Here is a 24,351-nt window from a genome sequence, read left to right as displayed (position 1 = left end):
TTCAATCCATCTGTTATTATTATTTGATACCTCCAGGGAGTCCAAGGACTCATCAAGGGAGGGCACCTGCTCTACAACTCAGTCTCCACTATTCAATCACCAACTGACCCCCAACTACACTAACACCATCTACTGCTGAGCACCACGTATTTTTACATACAATCATAAACATCCATGTCCACAGCAGGATTCAAACCTGTAGCCTTTTAGCTGGAGAGCAGATACGCTATCCACTCGGCCAACCAGGCTGACTCCAGTCCCATCTTTCATAGCTTGTATACAAACTTGTTCATGTGGTAATCTAGCAAAGGCTTTTGCAAAGTCTAAAAATATCTCTGTATATATCCAACACATCTGTCACCTTGTCATAAAATGCAATCAAATTGCTAAAACCCATGTTGACCATTATATAGAATCCTATATTCAACTCGGTTCTTAACTAATTTCACCAATAACTTGAACGACAACTGCAGATATCCATTTATAGATTGAAAACTTCTCTCCTAGAACCATGCTTGTGGAGTAGTACTATTTTGCTTTCCTTCCCTCTTTAGGAACCTTTCCCCCCGGATGACTTTTATTAAATAGCTGGGTTAAAGGTGTAACTAACCTATTTCATGTATTCCTTAAAAAGACATATGTCATTATTTTTTCACATATTCCTTAAAAAGACATGTCATTCACTAACTTCAGAACCATTTACACCAGTATGATAGTGAAAGTGGTCTTTTCCATAATTATTGTTTCTTGGCTTGTCACTTAGAAGAATTTAATTGAATTATCTTTGACCTGACTGGTCACTCTCCTCTCACACTGCATTTTTTCTTTCTTTTCCATGCTTGTCATCTTTCTTGACTGCATTTTATGTTCCTCATGCATCAGATCACTATTGTCACATATCTCCTTCATAACATCCTTTTACCACACAGCTTGTTTGATTGCACTTTATCTATCTCATTCCTACTTTATTTATTCTTCAATATGAGCCTATTCTTCTATATGATGCGAGTCTAATTATTAAGAGCTATAAGAAATTACTATTTTTGGATTGAGCTCAATGTAATCATTAAACATTTTTTTCATATTATTATTATTATTATTATTCCTGATACCTCCAAGGAGTCCGAAGACTCATCGTGGGAGGACATCTACAACTGTCTCTACACCTAATATTAGCTAAGCTTTCCAAATATTGTTATGAACTTCACAGGAATTTCAACACAGCCATGAGTTTTGCTTTGCCAAAAGCACTGAAAATGTCTTCTAGGTAAATTCAGTTTGCTACCACATGATATATAGTTGGGATGAAGATATCCTCAAATATCGCACTTCTGCAGGGGGTAGACTTATTTTTTCACTCTGTCCTTTCAGAACAGAGTGAAAACTGCCTTTTTAAAAATTTTGCTCTTTGCATAACATCTGCACTGCCATATTTTGAAATAATAGAATAAATCATCTTGATTCTGTTGTATTCAGCATTATTTTGAATATGTTGTTTTTTAATTAAGCATTTTAAAGTTTTTTTAAAAAAAACTACATGATTTGTGATATTATTTTAGATATCATTAGCCCTCTGAATTACAAAATGTCATTCCTTAATTAGAAATTATAATTAGAAAATGCCTTTTCATAATGTATTTATTTATATAACGACAACAGAAACATAATTAATTATACAGTAGTTGTTGTATTTACACAAATATACACTACTTCATTATTACCAAAAGCTATTATTAGGTATCTTTGCACTTAAAATAATTGTCCCCTTATCCCAAATATTAAAAAAAAAAAAAAAAAATTAAAAAATGACAAAAAAGAATGTATATTGTATAAATTGGTGCACTATGACATTGTTGCATCTAGGTGAGTACTCTGCTAACCCCTGCTCTAGTTACAGCAATAATTATTACCGAGATGAAGAATTCATGTGTAGTCTATTAAAACTGACAATTTCCATTTCAGCTCGCAGAAAGCCACAGACCGATCATCTTGTGGTCCTGGTCCTCCTCCACTAAAGCAGTTGAGATCTTATTCTGTAGATACCCATCCTACCTCTGCTACTCCCCAAATTGGAAGAGCCCGTCAGCGATCTGTAAGTGGAAATGTAGGTTTAAAGAAAAGTTCTGTCCGACGTGTTGAAGAAGAAGCATTAAAACGTTCACGCCTTCACAACAGTCAGTAAGTTCTCACTTCTCTTAAAAATGAATTTATTATTATTACAAGTGAGTTTTATTAATTGACTGCTCAAATCTAACCTGTCACTAAACTTTGGTTATAATGAAACCTTATGAAAAATATCATTAACTGAGATCTTACCCGTGTCTGTCTTAATCAGTTATCCATAGGGGGTGTAGTGTTCATCATGAATGTCTGTCATATCATGCTAAATTCATTCACTAATCTTGCATTTGGTAGTGCATTGCATTTTATTTTTCATCATTCAAACTCTACCATTCCCATTGGTGGATCCGATGCTTAATTTTCAGCACAGTTGACAAATATTGGAAGCAGTGGATTGGAATAGTTATCAGGTTTATCAGGTGTTTAGTTTTTTGAAAACACTGAAAACATGATAACTTCATTTTTTCACTAATAGCATGCAGTTTTTTAATTTGTATTATATTATAATGTAAAAAAAAATGTCATTGCTAAGTTTGTTTTGTTTAACTGTAGTTTGCTGTCATAATATTTTATCGATTTCTTGAAGATAAAGCCACTGCAACTGTCCTTTTGTTCTCTCCCATTTAAAAGAAAAAATAGTAAAGTACACCCAAAGCCGTCGCCAGATTAGATTGTGTCCTGATGGATTATAAGACAAAAATATAAGAAAGTCTCCAATTGCTATTTTGTTTTTATTACAAGAGAAACATTAATGCAAACCGATTGCATAATAATATTAATTGTTTGCTCTACGGGAATATCGCACAATAAGACTGTTTATAAGCTCTTCTAAATTTAAATTATAAGCTGTGTCCGTCTCTATTGATATAGTTGCTATACAAACCAATCTTTCTTGGGTCATTGCTGTTTGCAAATAATTTTTAATCAGTTTTAGCTTGGAAAAACTTCTTTCCTCACTTGCTACGCTACCAATTCCGTTGCAACGCTGCTTACCGCAATATGGCTGAACAAGCACCCTTATTAAGCCATGCTGTGAAGCAGGCTGCCTCTATGCTACACCTTGTCGAAGGTACTGAGTACACCTTTTATTCAATTGCCTAATACATTTTTGTTTATATATACAACTTCCAGGCATGAGTTTCTTCTACCCTATAAATGAACTTTTCAATACCAATTTGATAAACTCTTCATGCTAACATATGTCTCGCTAACCTGTACAGTGATGGAGACAATTAGCTAATTATCTCCCTTGATAACATTCTAATGTTGTTGATAATACCTTATCTAGGGATGACCATTTTCAAATTCCTTATCTCTCCTGAAATCTATGAACACAATGACCTAGATATAGTTCAATCATCACTTTATTCAGTGAAACAACCATCCTTATCTCTACTTCTTGCTCATTCCATTCTACTTCCCCCCCCCCTCCTTCAGTACTTATTTCATTATTGTAGTAATTATCTGCATTATTTTCACAGCCTTTACAGTGTATCTTTTATCAGCCATTACTCCTAAATTCCATGTCTTCACTTCTTGCAGTACAGTTTCTCCCACTCTGTTTTGATATTCCAAACTTCAAAACATTGTGCTGGCAGCATCATGCTAATATCTATGTTATCTACTCATAATCTGAGTTTGTTTAGGTTCTCTTGAAAAGGTATTGCATCTGAAATCCACATATTTTCTCTGGAAGCTTGTTGCAGGAGTAGGACTTCAAAATCATAGTTAAACCACTGATTTCATTTGCCCACCACCCTTTTCTAAGACTTCTTGGAAACTGCTGGATACCTAACAGATGTTCAGTCATTAACCTATCCAAACCACTTAACTGTCATGCCCTTTTTTGCTTAATTTTGTGATATATTACTTTCTTTTAGTGTTACATGGTGATCAGCATTCATTTTTGAAATTATGGATTCTACAACCGTGTTAAAATAATTCTTTTTATTATCCCGACATTTCGATCTAGATCATCATCTGGAGCATACATAAATATACAAGACAAGCTGCATTACATTCAAACTGAAAGCTAGAGAAACAATGATTTGATAACATGCTACTCACTGGCATGACCTTTAGTGGAAAAAAAAAAAAAACCTAGTCATGTCAGTGAGTAGCATGTGATCAAATCATTGTTTCTCTAACTTTCAGTTTGAATGTAATGCAGCTTGTCTTTATATTTATGTGTGCTCCAGATGATGATCTTGATATGAAGATCGAAACATCTGGATAATTAAAGAGTTATTTTAACACGGTTGTAGAATCCATAATTTCAAAAATGAATTGTGATATATTAATTGACAAATGTCTTCACAAAATTCTAATCCCACAATATATTAGAGTATGCTTTCTCTTCATCTTCTGTAGAGATATAGCAAACCATTGGGGAAAAGAAATAGTTTATTATTGCTTGATTTAGTTTTCTCTAGACTAGCATTAATACCAAGGAACTTGGACTAGGAATTCAGTTACGTACAAAGTTGAGAGATCACTTGATATCTGAATTACTAAAACAGTACCTCCACCCATTAGCAAATTCATGTTGCCTTAAGTAAATGAGGGCATTAAAAAAATAATGTCTTCATTTACCCATTTCCATGTTCTAGTCTGAACTACTTTCTCCAAAATCTTCTGACATTTTAGAAATATTAATTGTTACAGTGCTCTCTCTCCCCTTGAAATCTTTATACTAGCAGGCTCTTGTTAAATAAGCAGCTCAAATATGCATTCAGTTAATTCTTTTATCAGATTCTCTTGAAGCAAATGGTGATATTTCAGTCTTATTCTTTGATGCTGTACTTGGATACTTCCAAGTTCATTCATTTGGTCTCTTATTCTTCTAATCTCTTCACCATACCTCCTTTGCTTCCTCCTTTCCAACAGAAGAACATCATTACTTACACATTTACCAGTATGAAATATCTTGAAAACATGCTGAATAAAAAAAAAAATTCCTGTACACCTTCAAGGATCATCTTAGTTATCTTCAGGAATAGTTTCTGTTTCCATAATATTACTGTATGTCATTAAAGAACTTCATAACAGTCCTTTTTTTTTCTCTTACTTTGCTTGCCTCCTGTGTGATTCTGATCTTTTTTTTTTGTCATATTTGTTTCACTTTATTCCTTCTTCATACAACTGTTCCTCCATTTCCTTCTCTTCTCCATGTTTATGGAGAAGAGAAAGGAATGGAGGAACAGTTGCCTATTTTCACCATTTCGTTTTTTGTTCCTGCACCTTATTGGCCTCTTACAACTCATGGAATACAGTTTTGCATGCTGTTTTCAAATATTCCTTCATTAACTCCCAGTCACTGATTTCTTTTCCTCTTAGTTACTAATTCCATAATATTTTTTCGCACTATCTCTATGATAATCTCCTAGTTAACGATTACACATTACACTTTTCATCTGGAGGAAGAATGATCTCTTTTACACTTGCATTTTCTGAATCCATTTTTACATCCAAGTCTTATCCCTAGCATTCTTCTCTGTCATATGCTGTTTATTGTAATCTGTCAATATTTCTGCAAATCCCCTTTCTTTATTTTATGCTAGTTCTTATTTGTCACATTAAATGTCAGGAAAAGCAACTTCACATCAAAATAACTTTTGGTAGTTTTATATTTTGTCATTGTTATTTTCTTTGCTACACTTTTAGTCCATTTAAGCCACTTAATTTTAATTTGTCTGATATGAAACTTCATTTTAACTTGCATTATTTCTTATAGTTGAGTATTATTTGTGTGATGTTTTATATATATATATTTTATATATATTACAGGTATGAGTTGTCACAGGATTTATTAGACAAACAAGTTGAAATGCTGGAGAGGAAATATGGTGGAGTTTGTGCTCGTAAAGCTGCTCTAACAATTCAGCATGCCTTCAGGAAGTATTGTATCGTGAAAAGATTTCAGGACATTGCTAATGCCTCTAAGCGGGAAAAGAGACTTTCACGGCGGCTACCGGCATTTGATTTAGAAAGTAAAGAATGGATGATGTATAATGGTGCTGCACATGCTGGTCATAGTTTGTATCAACACCATCAAGTTCCTCTTGGTGGTTCTCCTTGTGAATTTGAGAAGAAACTCATTGCTGATCTTCCATCATCTGGCAATCATTCCAGTTCATATATGGATTCTGTGTTAAAGTCTAAGTTTGCTGCTCTTTATCGAGAATTGACAGAAACATTAGAAGGGGACAATGGGCGACCTCTAAAACCTGGTCGATCTCAAAGCTTTAGAGAACGACGGACTCCACGCTATGGAGAATTTGATGGGCTACAATCTGATGCTACAGGACATCTGAAAGATCAATTCATTAATGTTTCAGATACTTTCCGTTCAATGCGAGGGAGTCCTCCTCACTTGCAACACATGGGTACTATGGACACTGCCACATTAGATAATCTCTATCAAACTTCTGGTAGGTCTCCTTCTATATCAAGGCATCCAAACTGGACTTCAGTGCACTCTGATAGTTCTCTAAGGACTCCAATTATTAGTTCAACAATATATTCAAGTCCCAGTTCTGCAATTTGTCACCAGGATGACCATTATCATACTGCACGAGAATCGTTTTCTTCGGAAGATAGTGGAATGGTAAGTTCGGTTTCAATAATATATTTAACAGCATCCATTTTCATTTAATCAATTGTATGTACACACACTGACATGTAATATTGAAGAGTTTTCTTTCTTTTTTTTTTTCTATTATTAGAAATGCTTTCTTGAATGCATGAATTAAAATAAATCTCACAAATGAATGTCACTTAATTAAATATCTAAACTTGTTCAGTTGTTTCTTAATACTCATTAAAAAAAAAACTTTTTTGGAGCTTAAACACACCTGATCATGTGTTTTGGGTTGCATATTTATATCTTAGAAGCCATAAATGTATACTATCATTTGATAATAGATATGTTGTTACTTATTTCATCTCAGAAAGAACAAATGCTAAATTTTTATTTTTTATGACAGAACTAAATTTTAATCGTATTGCTGGGAAAAACTCAAAAATGAAGTGGAAAAAATATTATTTAGATATTCATGAATGACAAATGTTTATACATTTAATAGCAGTTCTTGTTTTAAAAATTTATAGAATTTATAGAAATAAAGGGCTTAAAAGATAAAATGCTTTAAGACACTTATAGAAAGTCTATGTGTGTGGTGTGTGTGAGAGAGAATGTCTATGCACCGTATTTTAAAAATGTCTTTTATGCTGTACTGTTTATTCATTTTATTAGAAAACATACAATAAACGAGTAAAATGCAATGGCTGTGAAACACTTTAATAAATACTGTGTTATTGAGGTATATCAGCTTGTTGTCTGTGTGAGTGGATAGCACTCCACTTTGCTACCCATAGGTGGGGGAGTCACATCACGCTATTGCATGAAGCTTTGTAAAAGTCCAGTGGGTAGTTAATTTAGTTCATCTAGTGATACTGCTACCTTGCTTATTGAGGGTCTTTGTTAGCCACGTTTGACCTGTGGAGCAGGATCACCTTTTTATGGTAATCTATGGCCCACCCATTGTTGTACTGGTTAAAGGCTTTTCACATGCCAGATTATCATTAAAAAAAAGTTTGATAAATGGAGTTGTGATAAATCAGGATCATATTCTCAGGTTAACAGTATTTTATAACTTAGCTGTTTTCCATTAAGCCAAGTCTTCAGAAATACAACTTAAATCTACAACCCCCTCCCCCAAATAATTTTTTACTCACCCAATGCATGGCTCTATTTTATATTTAAAAAACATTTAAATTTTTAAAACAGTGATGTTTTAAAAAATTAAATCTTATGTTGACAAAAGAAACTAATGTATTCTTTAATTCTCACTCTACGTTACACTTTATCATACAGTAATATACTTTCCTTTTACATTAAAATGCATGTCGCAACACAACACGTTACAACTTGGTTTGTTTTCTTTTGTTTATTGTTCATAATGAAAAGTAATTTACATAAATTATCCATAAATAATATACTAGGTAAGAAACATAAAATTCATGAAAACAAGAATAAAGGAGCACTAACTGTGGAATCACTGATTTTTCACGATGCACTGTCACACGATCTGGTCTTTGACTTGTCTTTGCAAGATAATTGTATTTTTTAAATAGTAGTATTAAAAAACATTTTTGTTATGTAAAATGTTTAAGTATTTAATTAAATCTAATCTAATTCATATTATGAGAAAAAAGCCTAGAACAATACTATATTACAATTGTGTACCTACTTAAAAGTATTGGAAAAATAAGATACATAGATACTAAAGGATTTAAGTAGATTGTGACAATTTTAATTTTTGAATGTTTATAATTACTGGTTTATTTTGTTAATGAAATTATATTGTTAGAAAAAGCACAGTCAATTTTTTTAAAAAAAAAAATAAAAGGGTATTACATATATTGTGCATACATACATGTAAGGGTTAATATTGAATTAAACAAATGTGTTGATTTGATTATAAAATTTTATTTATTGGAAATTGTAATTTAATTTAAATGTATTCATGATATGAAAAAGTTGTTTGTTTTGCAATGAAGAACTTGCTTGTTTGTTTTCTTGTGAGATTTAGTTTCAAGTACTATAACACGTAGTGGAGCATGGAGTGAAAAGAATACCTGTTGGAGAAATGAGGGGGCTTTTTGGAACAGTGGATATTTATGAAGTTGTTCATATTAAAAAAAAAATTATCATTATGTTATGACAATGATGACACAACGTTTGGGGAAAGAAGACACAGCAGGTTGAGTTTTTTCATGACCATTAAAAAAAAAAAGGAAAAAAGTTCTTAACCTTAAAGGAAATAAAAGAATGAAAGCAAGTGGATGTGATTAGTTTGTTTTGACATTTAGGATACCAGCAACTAAAACTGCAAGTTTTTTTGTGGTTCTTTAGAAAGGAATGTTGTAATGTTTGGATTAAGGATTTCAGATCCAAAATTATATTTATTCCAACTATCTGGAAATAAAACTTCTTTAATAAATTCATTGCCGGCTGCCTCTGATGAAGTAATTTGACAGTGAATGAATGATGTTTTAAAATAAAAAAAAACAAGTTATGCAAAAGAAAATATTTTGGATGCATTTAGAACAAGCTGAAAATTCACTCGCCACTTATCTCTATTAACTCACCTGTGTTGCAAGGGGATATCTGGAGCCCTGCATTAAGCATGCTGTAGTTTCAGATTCCACTTTGGACATGGATATTTTTGAATATTCTTAGATGGTAGGTGGATTTCATTGTTTAGTGTAGGTCCATTACGCTCTTCATTAGAGATCTGAAGTGACTAGAACATAAATTCCCATGTTTGGACCTTTAGAGTAGTGTTCCCATGTTATTTAACCCTTAGCTCACCTGCAGTGCAGTACTAATTATATAATATGTTTTGAAGTTTAACAAAAATGTGCAGCAAGGATTAACATAAAAATATGTTCATACTCTAATGATCTCCATTCTGGAGTTTCTGACCATGAAAGTGAACTCAAATTGCTGCAGTCAGTGGAAAAATACTCATTTGTATACAGATGCAGATTTAAATCTAAAAGACAATATTCAGAATATGCAAAAGTGCTATGACATCTCTGAAATTAAATAAATTATGGTTGTCTCTTGCTGCCAGAAATCTAAAAGACTGTTATTATTAGACTGTCAGCTTAACAGTCATGATCTCCTTATCATCTCTGTAGAAAGTGGCAGTTATCAAGGCAGAATATTAGCTTAATAATTGAATAAAATATAGTAATCATTTAGATATTTGTTTCTAAGTGTACGTTTGGCAAAGTGTTTTTGTTCATTTTAAATGATGTTTTAATTTTATCCTGAAAAACTAAAGTGAATTTATTTTCTGGTAATCTGGCTAAAACAAAAAGAAATAAGTTACATTTTTTCATTGAGTTGGGTTTAAACAAAATTAAATGTCATTTACTTTCCATTTGGTAGTTAGTGTACCAACTTGGGGAAACACATTGGAGTTGGTACACTAACTACCCAACTTGGGTAGTTAGTGTACCAACTCCTCACATGGGGAAAAAAATTACTTTTGAAATATAGTGTGGCTTTTTGTCACAAATTGTGCTGCAATTGTGCATCGGTTAGAAACAAGTGTCCTTCAGTGGTATTATTGTTTAGAACTGTGTTGTATATATTGTGTTTTCACTGCCGTTAGTTTCACTATATCAACGTGTAAAGATGGCGTCCAACAAGAAACGTACGTCAGCGGCGCGCAGGACTTCTACTACTACACGAAAGGCTGGCTCAGCGTTAGATTTTTCGCAATGGATGCGTTGCGGAAACTGCTACATGTATGCACCGAAAAATGTGAAGGGTTTGTGGTCGGTCTGGCAAAATGAGAAGAACGAAAATGTCGACGTATGTGAGAAGTGTCGGGATAGGCTGGAGCGTTTAGGAATGGAAGCTGACATCGGGACCGTAGCGGAAGAACTTCGGCGGGAGTTTATGAATATGAAAAATGACCTTCATCTTCTTCATGAGGAAGTGGAAGTGATCGGTAAGGAGATACTGGAAGTTAAAGCTGAGTTTAATGTGTTAAACAGAGAAATTAGGACTATAGAGATTACTTTAGCTGAAGTAACTAGAACAGGATTACATATGGGTGAGTCTTTGGTGAATGATTTAGTAATAAATAGTATGGGAGTGATTGGGAGTCAACATAATAAAACCACAAGTGGCCTAGAAGAAATGAGATGTAGTGAGAGTGGGGGGGTAAGTAATAGAGAGTTGAGTAATGAAGCTGGGGGAGTCATGCTGAATAGTGTAGAGAATGAGTCCATGAGTGTGGACTTGAATGAACTTAAGAGTGGTAAAATATATGGTGATTCTATGATTAAGGGTATGGAGAGTGGTATGCATGAGGAGTGCTTGGCTGATGGGACAATAGAAAGAGTGGCTTTAGCAATAAAGAGAGGGCATGAAGCAGACAAGATGATAGTTATGGTGGGTACGAATGACCTGAGAGGTAGTATAAATCGGGTAGGAAAAGATTTAAGAACATTATTAGATATTGTGAAGAGGAAAAGTGTCAATGGGAGAATAGTGTGTGTGCTGCCTCGTTTTGACAATTACGAGTTAAGTAGACGAGCAATGATAATGAATGATATTATTGCAAGAATGTGCAGAAAAAGAGGTCTGGAGTTTGTTGATGTTTGGAGTGTGTTTGAAGGAAAAAGGCAGTTGTATGCTAGAGATGGACTGCATCTTAACATGGAAGGACATAAGCGATTGAAGTTATTGTTTTCTGAACAGGGTGAAGTTATTGGGCAGGGAAACTAATATTGAAAAGGTTGAGTGTAAGAGAGAGAAACTTTAGCACTGATTGTGTATTTATTGATCCTTATAGGCAGAATAAATTGCAGAAGAGAGGGGATAAAAATCGGCATAGGACTACGGTAGTTAGTGACTTATATTTCAGTTCTAAAGTCGGTACAAGATCTAGAGGGAATCTGCAATTTTTGTATACCAATGCTAGAAGCATTCGAAATAAGAGAGAAGAATTTTTGGCATTAGTCAGTGAAATCTCACCAAAAGTTGTAGGCATTAGTGAAACTTGGCTGTCAGCAGAAGATGTGGTCACTGGAATTGAATGTGATGGGTACAGTATTTTCAGGGAGGATAGAGAAGATAGAACAGGAGGAGGAGTACTGTTGATGATAGCCGATGTGTTGCAGCCAAAGAAAGTAGTATATCATGATGATAGACATGTGAATGAGAGTTCATTCGAGGCAGTCTGGTGCGAAATAGTGACCAATGCAACCAAATATACAGTTGGATGCTGCTATAGGCCAGGGAGTACGGGGGAAGATATTGAATTCATGCATCAGCAACTTAGTGCAATGAGTGAAGGCTTAGTGATTATTATGGGGGATTTTAATTATGGTGATATCAATTGGAAGGAGGAAATATCACGTAGCAAAAAGGAAATGGAGTTCATACATCTTCTACGAGATAATTACTTGAAACAGCACGTAACTGAAGGGACACGTGGTGTGAGAGTGTTGGACCTGGTTATTGGTTCAGAGGTTATATGCATAAGTAAGGTGTCCTCGTTACCTCCAGTTGGTGAAAGCGATCATGTGGTATTGACTTGGGAGGTTGCAAAATCTGTGGATTTTTCTATTAAGAAGGGGTATGTACGGAACTACAGGTTAGGCAATTATAACAAGCTTCGGAGTGAGCTTGCAGCCATCCCATGGCAGAACATATTGCAAGGGAAAGATGTTAGCAGTGCTTGGGATAAAATCAGCGGGTATCTGAGGAAAGCAATATCAGATTGTGTCCCCATGGTCAGGAGGTCAAACAAGGCAGGCATTAGATGGATGAGCAGTAGTATCAAGCTTGAACTGCAAAAAAAGAAAATGTTATGGAGAATTTACAAGGAGAAAGGCGATCAGGACACCCATGAGCAGTACAAGGCTCAAGCTAGGAAGGTTACCAGCATAGTAAGAAAAGCTAAATCAGATTATGAGAAGACCTTAGCCAAAGAGATCAAGGGTAATCCCAAAGAGTTCTTCCGCTATGTGGCAAGTAAGAGGAAGAATGACTTCGGAAGGATAACCTTAGTGGGTGCTGATGTGACAAAATCAGATGTAATAGTCGAGTTACTGAGTGATCACTTTTCAAAAGTCTATCACCCAAGTGAGGATATCTCTATACCTAAAGTAATACCTAATGTGAGAATTGAAGCTAAAGAATCAGAGGTATTAAATATATTGCAAAACTTAAATGCAAACACTGCGGTAGGCTTAGATGGAATATCAGCTCGGGTGTTGCGTGAATGTGCAAATGAATTGTCAACCCCTCTTACCTGGATATTTAATTCAAGTTTGAACTCTCGTATGGTCCCTAGGGAGTGGAAGTTAGGCAAAGTGGTTCCTTTGCATAAGGGTGGCTCTAAAACTGCGGTATTGAATTACAGACCAATCACCATCTCAGGAGTAGTGGTAAAAGTATTGGAAAAGTTGGTTAAAGACAAAATTCAAGAATGGGTGGATCAGGATATGATACTCTATAGAGGCCAACATGGTTTTGTTAAAGGTAGATCCTGCCTTAGCAATCTATTAACTATTCATAATAGAATAACATCTGAGTTGGACAAAGGAACTGGCTACACAGTGGTACTTCTGGATTTTGCTAAGGCTTTTGACAGGATACCCCATAGAACACTGTTACGCAAATTGGAGCAGATGGGAATGGATATTAAATTGGTGATATGGATAGGAGAATGGCTCAGGGAGAGATACCATAAGGTGGTGTATGGAGGAGCCGAGTCCAGAATGAGGCAGGTGACCAGTGGTGTGCCTCAGGGCTCTGTGCTTGGGCCAATGTTGTTTAATTTGTATATAAATGATATAGGAAACGGCTTAAAGGGAGATATTCAGTTGTTTGCTGATGATGCAAAGTTGTGTAGTGCAATAAAAAATCAAGCTGATGTTGAAAGTTTGCAGGAGGATTTAAATAAGCTGGTAAAATGGGCAAAAGAAAATGGATGTCAGTTCAATGTGGAAAAGTGTAAAGTCATGCATTTTGGGATTAAAAGATTACCAGCTGTGTACTACATCGATGGAAAGGTACTCCAAGAGATTGATGAGGCTAGGGACTTAGGGGTATTGGTAGATAGGGAGATGAAGTTCAGAGGACACATTGCTAAGGTGTCCAAGATTGCACATAGGATTACTTGGTTGTTGAGGAACACACTGACATCCAGAGATAAAGAGGTTATTATTCCCCTTTATAAAGCATTGATACTTCCACATTTGGATTACTGTGCTCAGGTCTGGTCACCTGGATTCCTTGGAGATGAGGAAGCTGTGGAGAGGGTTCAGAGAAGAGTGACCAAGTTGGTGAGTGATATAAAAAATGCTCCCTACATTGATAGATTGAGAGCTTGTGGATTGCAGAGATTGGTTGATAGACGAAGAAGAGGGGATATGATAGAAACATTCAAATTACTAAAAGGTTTTTATAGGATTGATGCAGGGGAAATGTTTCAGCTGTGTGATAGTGATGGAAGAACAAGAGGTCATCTCTGGAAATTAAAGAAGAGTGTGGTTAACAAAGGTGTGAGAACAAGGTTTTTTGCCTGGAGGGTGGTGAATGAGTGGAATTCATTGCCTGACTTAGTTGTGAGCTCTTCGTCTGTAAATGAATTCAAGAAGAGATATGACAGATATTGTTTTGCTAGTTTGGGTCTCCCGCGATGAGTCTACTGACTCCATGGAGATACCTGTAATAATAATAATAATAATAACTTTCACTAATTATGACTCGTTATCATAAGTAATTATAAATGTCATAATATTTGTGCAGTTACAACTTTAGCTACCATCATACCTGTAGATCAGTGTTTCTCAACCTTTCTCTAGTAATGGGCCCCTAAAGGACTTTTTAAGTCAATTTTTTTTTCTAATTGCCCTCTATACTACTTTTCTACCTGCCCCTATAATTTAATTGCCCACTGTAATTTTCCTATACTAATATACAGGGTTAGCCTAAAAGAAATAGACACTTTCAAAGTTTTACAGAAAGAAGAGGTTTAATAGCATGGCTGAAATACTTACATGGTTTGAAGAGTACGTCCTGAAGTTTACATGGGTAAATTACAAGTGTTCTATGTGTGACCGTTTTGTAACACAACAAATATCAATGCGATAGTCCAGTTCTTCCCAAACACTTCTCAGCATGTCCATGTCAACAGTTGCAGCAGCTACTGTGATGCGTTGTTTAAGATCATCCACACTTGTAGGGAGAAGAGGAACAAAAACTCTGTCCTTTATCTACCCCTATGAGTAGTAGTCACAGGGTGTTAAATCTGGACTTCTTGGTGGCCAACATGTAAGAGCCATGTTCTGGGCAGTTGAATGTCCAATCCAACGGCGAGGTAAATTTTCATCCAGGTAATTTCTAACTTCAAGGTGCCAGTGCGGCGGAGTGCCATCTTGGACAAATATGAAATTGTCATTGTCTTCTTGTAGTTGAGGCATCAGCCACTCATGTAACATGTCTAGGTAAATCATTCCACACACTGTTTTTTCCGGGAAAAAGAATGGTCCATGTGCCTTTTTTACAGGATACAGCGCAAGAAACGTTCACTTTGAGTGAATCCCTCACATGCTCCACTACAGCTCTCAGGTTTTCAGTTCCCCATATACGAACATTGTGTTTGTTCACTGTACCACTAATGTAGAAAATTTGATTCGTCATAGCCGGTCAAAGAAATCATCACTTTCTTCATTCCATTGCTGCATGTCCATACAGAATGAGTGACGGAGGATTTTGTCATTTTCACTGAGTTCTGCAATAATTGCAACTGGTAAGGGAACATTCATAAACATTTACGCAAGATATTCCATACAGTCTTTTGTGAAACTTGAAGTTCTAACACGTTGTCGACTTCTTCAGGCTGCACATGTAAGTTTCATGAACACGAGTTACTGTTTCCTCGGATACAGATGGTCTCCCAGGACTTTTCCCCTTTGCACAGACAACCAGTTTCCTTAAATTTCTTTCTCCAATTGTAGATTGACTGCCTTGTGGGTGGTTGTTTACCATACCGTGTTGTAAAACGACGCTTCACGAGAGTAACAGAATTTGTTTTTGCAAATTCAATCGTGCAAAAAGCCTTCTTCACCTGGCTAGTGGTCGTACTACTCGACTTGCGTCAAGGGCGCTCCACGTGATGCTGACGTCACGAAGACAAATGAAAAGCTGAGGTCTTAAACTTGAGGACTTTTTCTATAAAACAGTACTAAATGCTTTCTGATATAATGAACAAATTTCAATTTATAAAGCATTTAAACTGTCTATTTCTTTTAGGCTAACCCTGTATATTATTTTCATAAGGGTTAACTGCATGTTTTTTTTTCACATGTTTCAATAATGAAATCAAATAGGGATGAGGAAATTACTGTATTAAAAGATGACTGTGCAAGGGAAGTAATTTTCTTGTTCCTGTTGGATGACATAAGCAGTAGGTCTTTATGCAATGAGTATATTGTCTCCAATTCAAAAAAGTAGCCTCAAAAGGTTATTCTATGATTTATTCGTAATTTTAAAAAATTAAATGTATATTTTCTTATTTGTTATGCATGTCCATTATCTTTCATCTAGCAGCATTACTGGCTGGCATGATTCCCAATGTCTTTACACCAAAAAAATAATTTTCACTACTCCCAGTTGAGAAACACTTCTGGATGGATGCATGAGTCATAATTTGATAATTAATTATATTTAATTTGGTAATTAAATATAATTCTGTAACTTGAAGAAAGGACATCGTAAATGAGAATGCAAACCAAAGAGCAATAATCAGTTATTTAACTATTTAAACAAAACGAGATGCTTTATGACCAACTTTCTAAAACATGAGATGATGTTTTACTTAACTATCTTAAATAATCTGATAAATAACTGCAATTAAATTTTAAAAAATGTAAACAATGTTAAAATTGTTTACATTTTTATTTTATTATTTATGGGAAATTCATTTTATATTCTGTAACAACTCAAATTGTTTATTACAGACTGGAAGGGAGGTAGAAATTTTAGATGATTTTGAACTACATCGTAGCGCAAGTACCCGACATTCTATGAATGTTCCAGCTAGTCCTTCAAAACAGTCAGCTGATGTAATGCTGCAGCGAAATCAAGCCCGTGCCAGTGATATCGCATTAGGAAGGAGAATGGCAACTCCCAGAGGTGATCAGAGGAGAGTCCCTCCAAAAGTTCCAAAACGTACTTCTTCTATAGGAGGTAGAGATGTGCAATATCAGAATGATGCAGTTGGTTCACTTATTATTGAGGGATCTGCAGGACCCCAAACAGCTGTATTGTATGATGCCAGTAAAGTTAGCTCTACAAAACCTCTTGCTGTTGATGCTTCACCAGTATGGAAAAGAAAATCTCTAGTAAGTCTAAGAAATGAGCAATTTTTCATATTAAAAGTTGTTAATTTACAAATTTGAATGCTATTTAATGTTTCATCAGAAATAATTGCATGCTATATTAATTAGCAGTAGGTTTTCTCATTTTTTTGAACCTACAAATATTGTAATTCTCTTTTACATGTAATGAGAACATGATTTGGTAATTTCCTTTTTAATACATATATTTAGTGGGTGATTGTAGTATTTCTTTCCTCTTCTTTTCTGCATTGTGCATCCAAAAAGAAGAGGCATCTTTTTTTTTTCTTTTTTTTTTTTTTTGTAGTTATTTCACTCTTGCTACTGCATACAATATTTAATAAAATACAGAACTCCAATTTATCTGTTCACATATTAACCCTTCTAGCTGAAAGGTTTCAGTGTGTGTATGAAAACGTGCTACTTTTTAGTATTACATGTATGTTAGCTCTGATTTGAGCATATGCCTACGAATAGCATCCCAAAAGTCCAACTCCTCGAAACTTCATGATATCCTGTCTGTCTCTACACTTATAATATACAGGTTAGTGTTATATTTGGAAATGGTCAGCATTGGCATGTTTTTCTATATGTCTATTATTTACAGATTTTTCAATATATGTGAAGGAAATATATGTATAGAAAAGCAAGTTTTCTTGAAGTACATGTCATGAAATCCAGGTCAAATAGTCAGTTATAATAGTGTATGTAAAATATGGATATATTTGTGTATTCTGGGTTATCATTATTTTGTATACCACAGAAAATGCTCATTAGGAGGATAAGAAAAGAGCCTCTGTAGCTCATTGTTTGATGATGCCTTTTGGTTGGAATAACCTGGGCTCTAATCCTGTATAGGACACAAAAATTCAGTGCTTTTCAAGTAAAGGTGATTAGCCAGTCTGATATAGAAGGTTTGTTTCTCCCAGAAATTTGGATTTTTCATCCTGCATCCAGCCAGGAAAATAAAAGCAGTTTACCTACAAAATGTATTTAGGCATAAAAACAAAATTCATTGGGTTTTCATAGCATACATAGTATGCTATGAAAACCCAAGTACTTAGCAGGCTATTGGCCTTAATGGTCTGTAGACACCATTTGATTATTACTATTTATGAGAAGAGAATGTATTCTGTAGAAGTAGTGTATTGAATTTCTCTGCATTGTTTGTAGAGCTCCATTCTTCTACAACCTCTCTTGGCTATATTAAAATGTCATAAGTTATGATTTTTAGAATGAAGCCATGTATTGCCTGTCTTGGTTCACTGAGTGGATAGCATGTCTGCCTCTCAGATCAACAGGTTGTGGATTTGAAAATCCTGCAATGATATGGATGTTTGTGAAAATCTTTAGGTGGTAGATGATTGTTTGCTCAGTGCACAATTACTCTTATTGTACCCAATCTTAAGCAGATAAAACTTTTTGCATGAAATATCTACATGATTTACACAACTTTATGTACAGAGAGCTGATGATTTCAGCTCTTTATATACAAGTCAGGCATGATGAGTCACTACCCAGACTGGTTTCTACTTGTATTGAGGTCTTATCAGTAGATCTGTTCACAATTCTCCCTTTCTCTCTTTCTCATGGAATACAAAGTTGAACAACTTGAAAATAAGTCTAGTACTTTCTATATACATATAGCCTATTTGTGCAAATATTTCATCTTTTGTTTACTTATACTTTGGTAAAATAAAGATGAAATGACACTCTCAGGCAGGCATCTCTGCTTCACATGTACTATTCTTGTGTTTGGTGTATAATTATTCCGTTTGATTTTAACAATCAGTTACTAATGATTTGATACTTAAAATAATTTTTTATATTTGTCACTAAAATATGAAAATTATTTTTAAAAGTGTTACTCTTTTGTGCATTTAGGTCCTATCAGAATCATCATCTAGTGCTGAGGATAAAAGACTAAGTAATATATCAGAAAATAGCGAAGATAGCTTAGAAGGTGCTGGTTATTCAAGTACTCCACCTTCATCAGCAGAAAATATACATTATTCTGGTCATAGTTTTACAGATACTAATGTAAGAATGCCTCAGGAGACCTTAGTGACTTCTGCATATAAGGTATTTCTCCTAAAAATTCAGAATTGTTTTATATATTTCATAATTAGAAATCATCCCATAAGTTTAAAAACATTGAAAAAGTACTATTTTTAACATGAAATAACACTTCAGTCACATTCAAACTGTGTACATATAAGTCATATATATAAATGCTTTATTATTGAGTTTATTATTAAGTACAAGAGTATCTTTTTTTAATCTATGAATTTTTTTCTTTGTATTTTAATATTCAAATTTTTAAAATTGCACTCGCTACACCTGAAATTTAAACTCTTAGCTTTTGAAAACAATGATATCATTAACAACTCTAACGTAGCTAGTTCCTTTTTCAAAAAACTGGTGAAACACATTGCTACTTTACTGTTAATGACGAAATTAGTCAATTGAACATTAGCATGATGAAAAGCCAAACGGCTATTTTTTTCTGGCGAGGTTGATAAGTTAAGGGGGATAAAAATCCTTTATTGTTTTTCAGCCAGTAAGCGAAACTAAGATCGAAAACTACAATCTGAACGTTTCATGCCGATGAACTATCGGCGGATCCAAGTGTAAGTGACCACTTGGTAGTGCCACACCAAGGCAGCTCGTTGCAAAGGTGGAGCAAGATCCATCACTATTCTTGATATTTTCTCATAATGTAAAAACACACAGCTCCTAGGAGATGTAGTATTGTTTTACATTATGAGGAGAGGTCACTACCCAGACAGGTTTCAACCTTTTTTGAGGTCTCATCAGTGAGTAGCTAGACCTAGAATATCAGAGTTTAAGTGAACAGAACTTGCATATTTTTGCTATACGAATAGCATATCGTATAGCAAACCCCCCCCCCATTCTTGGCAGCATTCATTTCAGCTTCCAAGGATGTCCTCTTGTCCTTCCCCCACCCTCCATAAAATGCAAAATTCCATCCACTGAAATCCTATGTGATTCTTTCAGAAGTTTGTAAGTCTCAATCATATCATATCACCCCTCTTTCTCCTGTTTGCTAGTGTCTGCAGTTTACAAATTCTCAATCTGTCTTCATAATCAGTATTCTAGAATCCTGACATAGTTATCTTTACATGTCAAAGTTCGTTTCAGCATTTGTAATTATCTTTTGAGTTGTATTTGCAATCTTTGCTCCATTGCTCCTGAACTTAACTTCCTGTCTACTAAACACTCCAAGATCCCTAGCCTGAAAAGTTTCTTCTAGCATAATCCCACCAATATAATGTGACATTGAATATCTAATTACACCAAAGTGCATGATTTACATTTACTGACATTGAACTGATATACAATTATATTATTTCATCATTTACTGTGTATTTTTTAATGTGGGAACTCCCACAGTTCTCTGTATATCATAATAAATGATATTCTTTTTATTACCTGAGAAATAAGTTATACATAACGAATATATTATTCAATTGAATTTATCTCATTGTCTTAGTTTTCTCTGATAACACCTGGAGTAAATGTTATTAGGCTTAAATTATATCATTCATGATTTTATGCCTGAGTACTAGGATTTAGAAAACTTCAGGCTTTTAAATGGATATCCTATAGAACAAGTAAAATATTTCAGCTATTTAGGCAGAGTTTTTAGTGAAGATGGCAAGTTAAATCGGGAAATAGACAACAGAATAAGCAAAGCTGGTATGATGGGTTTGCTAGCTGGATAAATTTATATGGAATAAGAGAGAAATTAGCCCAAACACCAAAATAAGTATACAAGACAGTGTTTAAACCAGTTTTAAGTTATGGATCTGAGAGTTGGGTTAGAAATAAAGCACTTGATCAGGACCACAGATATGAGGGTTCTGAGAAAAATTAGAGGAGTGAATCAGTGGCAGAATCATATTACAAATGAAGATAAAGGAATTTGACATTATTATCATTTAAGAATGTGTCAGCATAGCTAATCTAAGGTGGTATGTCCACTGAAATAGAATGGATGAAGAAAGATTAGCAAAATGGGTGTTTGATGCCAAGTTGCAAGAAAAAGAGACCCAGAGGAAGACCAAGGTCTAGGTGGATTGATTCAGTCAGAAGTGCCTTAGAAGCACAAAATGTTAGATATGACAATATTGGAGTGCTCACAAGTAATAGATTGATTTGGAGAAAAATTGTTGATAGGAGATTAATAATGTAAATTTAATCATGTAGTGCTGTCATAGTAACCTGAATACCCCTTGGAGGTAAACGTCAGGAAATTGATGATGATATTACTTTTCATTTATTTACTCTATACAAATCACAAATACACATAAACTTTCAAATACTTTCTCATGTATTTGGTGTGGTGACCCTAAAACGTCTAAATATTCTTGATGCTGTTCCAAAGAGTGGTCCAGTTGGCTGATTATACCACTGTCTCACAGACTAACTGTACTGATGTAGCTTGAAGAGCACTACATCAGTACCATTTCTAATAACTCTACTCAGGCTTCACCCCTCCCATCCATAAATCTCTACATATCTCTTTAAGTCCATTCACAGGATTCTTAATATGAAGATTGAACAGCAATGGCTACATTACTGAGCTCCATGGAATCTCACTTGTTACCTTCCTCTTTTCTGTTCTACCCGCACCTTACAATTCGGCCAGAGAGCCATTTGTCAATCTGCTTATTACTAGCAGTTATCTGAGCGAGCTCATCAAATAAATGCCTTTTGGCAAAATTCAATAGGGGCTTAAGCTTCAACTGGTGATGAAAATTATTAAAAGAAATGATAATGAATATTCGTCATTTCATACCAAACAGGGAGAAAAAAAAATTCTTGCTTCAACATTTCCAGTCAGAATAATTTTCAGATGTTTTTTATGTAAACAATTTACAAAAATGTAAACATATTTGCAGCAAAATTCAGGAAGATTTCTTTTATGTTTTTGATGCATGGTCATCATCATCAAATTCCTGACATGTACCCTCAAGGGGTGTACAAGATATGATAGTACTACACAAAAAATTTACATCATTACTACCTTCCTATCCACAATTTTTCTCCAACTCAATCTGTTACTTGTCAAGATTCTAATATTATCATTATCAGATCTTGTATTTCTATTGTCTAAAGCACATTGTACCATATCAATCCACTTATATCTTGGTCTTCCTTTGGGTCGTTTTCCTGCCAACCTGGCAGAGAACACATGTTTTGCTAATCTTTCCTCGCCCATTCTGTTTAAGTGAACATACCACCTGAGATTAGCTCTGCTAATGCATTCCTGGATGTCGACAATGTCAAGTTCTTTCCTAATATCCTTGTTTTTAACATGATATTGACATGATGCCATCTGTTCACGCCCTAATCTTTCTCAGGACTCATATCTGCAGTAGCTAGTCTTTGGTCAAGTGTTTTACTTCTGACCCAGCTCTCAGATCCATAAGTTAAAACTGGTTTGAACACTGTCTTGTGTACAGCTAATTTAGTGTTCCGACTAATTTTTCTCTTATTCCATATGGATTTATTCAATTGACTTCTCACCATACCAGCTTTGTTGATTCTGTTGTCTATTTCCATATTTAATTTACCATCTTCAGTAAAAATCGTGCCTAAGTAGCTGAAATGTTTTACTTGTTCCACAGTTTGCCTGATCACAACACAGTTGACAATTTCAACAATTCTACCTATTTTCATTGTCTTTGTCTTTTTAATGCTGACCTTCATAACATATCTATTACAACAGTTATTCAATTTAGTCAGGGAATCTTGCAAACTTGTAGCGGATTTATTTAAAAGTATAACATCGTCCGCATAAAGCAAAGAGCTGACATTAACATCTCCAATTCTGATATCATGTTTAATACCACTTTCCTTCATAATGTGATCCATATAGATAATGAATAACAGAGGAGATAATGTACATCCATGTCTCGCACCAGATTTAACATTAAACCATCTTCCTGTACTTCCTTCAATTCTAACTGCTGACTTACAACTCAAATAAAGACTAAGTATTGCTTGATATAATGCTCCATCGACACCATATAACTCCAGCGTATTGAATAGCTTCTCTCTTGGCACCTTTTCATATGCCTTTTCCAGATTGACAAAACTTAAATACACATCTTTGTTATATTCCCATGCTTTTTCAACTATTTGTCATAAAGTGAAGATCTGATCCTGACAGCCTCTATTTGGCCTGAATCCGGCTTGTTCTTCACCAAGCTTTTCTTCCACAATTCTTCTGAACCGTTTCTCAAGTATACTTGCATAGATCTTGCGAGGAATACTCAGTAGGGAAATACCACTGTAATTCTCACATTTAGTTTTATTTCCCGTTTTATATATGGGTACTATGAGAGCTCTACTCCAATCATCGGGAATTTGTCCCTCTGTCCAGGATTTCTGAACTATGCAGTGCAGCCACTGTAAGACTTTTATACCACCATACTTCAGCATTTCTGGTCGAATATCATCTACTCCTGCTGCCTTTCCACATTTCAAGCCGTTGATGGCTTTTTCTACTTAAGTATGGATATGTATTCCTGATTGTATGCCTGTTGAGTGTTTTTTACCACTGTGCTATCACTGCTTGTTTCATTTAGCAATTTTTCGAAGTAATTACTCCATACTTCAAGGATATCTTTTTCTCCTGTTTTCATGTCAACTTTATCATCTCTAACTCCTTTTATAGCACTCTTTCCTCCATTTCTAAGCCTCTTCAAAAACCTCCAGAATATCTTACCACCTTCTTGATATTTATTTTCCATGTTCTTGCCAAAGTCCTCCAATGAATTTTGTTTAGCTAGTTTTACACAGTGTTTCGCTTTCTTACATTTGTCTCTGTATTCTCTAAGAGCACAAGCTGACTTATTTCCCAGGAACTTTTGATATGCTTTCTTCTTTTCCTTCACTGCCTCTTTAACTTCCTGTGTCCACCATGAAGTTCTGATTTTTCTATTCTTGCAGACAACCTCACCACATGCCTCTCTGGCAGAATCAATGTTTTCTTCAGAGTTTGCCACTGAATCTCCAAGGTTTGATTCCTGTTCTCAAACTCTTTCATTTTTTCTTCATAATCTTTGTGTATTTTAGTCTACACTTCACATCTGAGAGCTGCTCAACTTTTATTCGCTTTAAAACTTTCTTACATGTTATTCTTTGCAATATGAAATTCAGTTTTATCCTGCTCAAGACTAAATAGCAATCGCTTCTAATTTCAAACCCTCTGTACACTCTGGTGTCCTACACCAGGGAGAAAACATCACTATCAACAATAACATA

The 24,351-nt window shown here is 34.8% G+C and overlaps 1 protein-coding gene across 1 annotated transcript in view; it reads left to right on the top strand.

Annotated features, from left to right (window-relative positions):
- Positions 1-24,351, top strand: part of LOC150106557 (IQ motif and SEC7 domain-containing protein 1-like) — a 341,476-nt gene that overhangs the window by 289,655 nt on the left and 27,470 nt on the right. Inside the window, exons 3-6 of the mRNA XM_090393432.1 lie at positions 1,963-2,178; positions 5,908-6,727; positions 16,678-17,061; positions 18,940-19,137. Coding sequence (XP_090249558.1) covers positions 1,963-2,178; positions 5,908-6,727; positions 16,678-17,061; positions 18,940-19,137 — 1,618 coding nt within the window. The remainder of the gene's footprint in view (positions 1-1,962; positions 2,179-5,907; positions 6,728-16,677; positions 17,062-18,939; positions 19,138-24,351) is intronic.

The sequence above is a fragment of the Typopeltis vanoorti genome, chromosome 5 (genome assembly GCF_054136105.1).
Source record: "Typopeltis vanoorti isolate ZY-2024b chromosome 5, IOZ_Tvanoo_1.0, whole genome shotgun sequence".
Lineage (NCBI taxonomy): Eukaryota > Metazoa > Arthropoda > Arachnida > Uropygi > Thelyphonidae > Typopeltis > Typopeltis vanoorti.
This window is presented reverse-complemented; position numbering and strand designations above follow the sequence as displayed.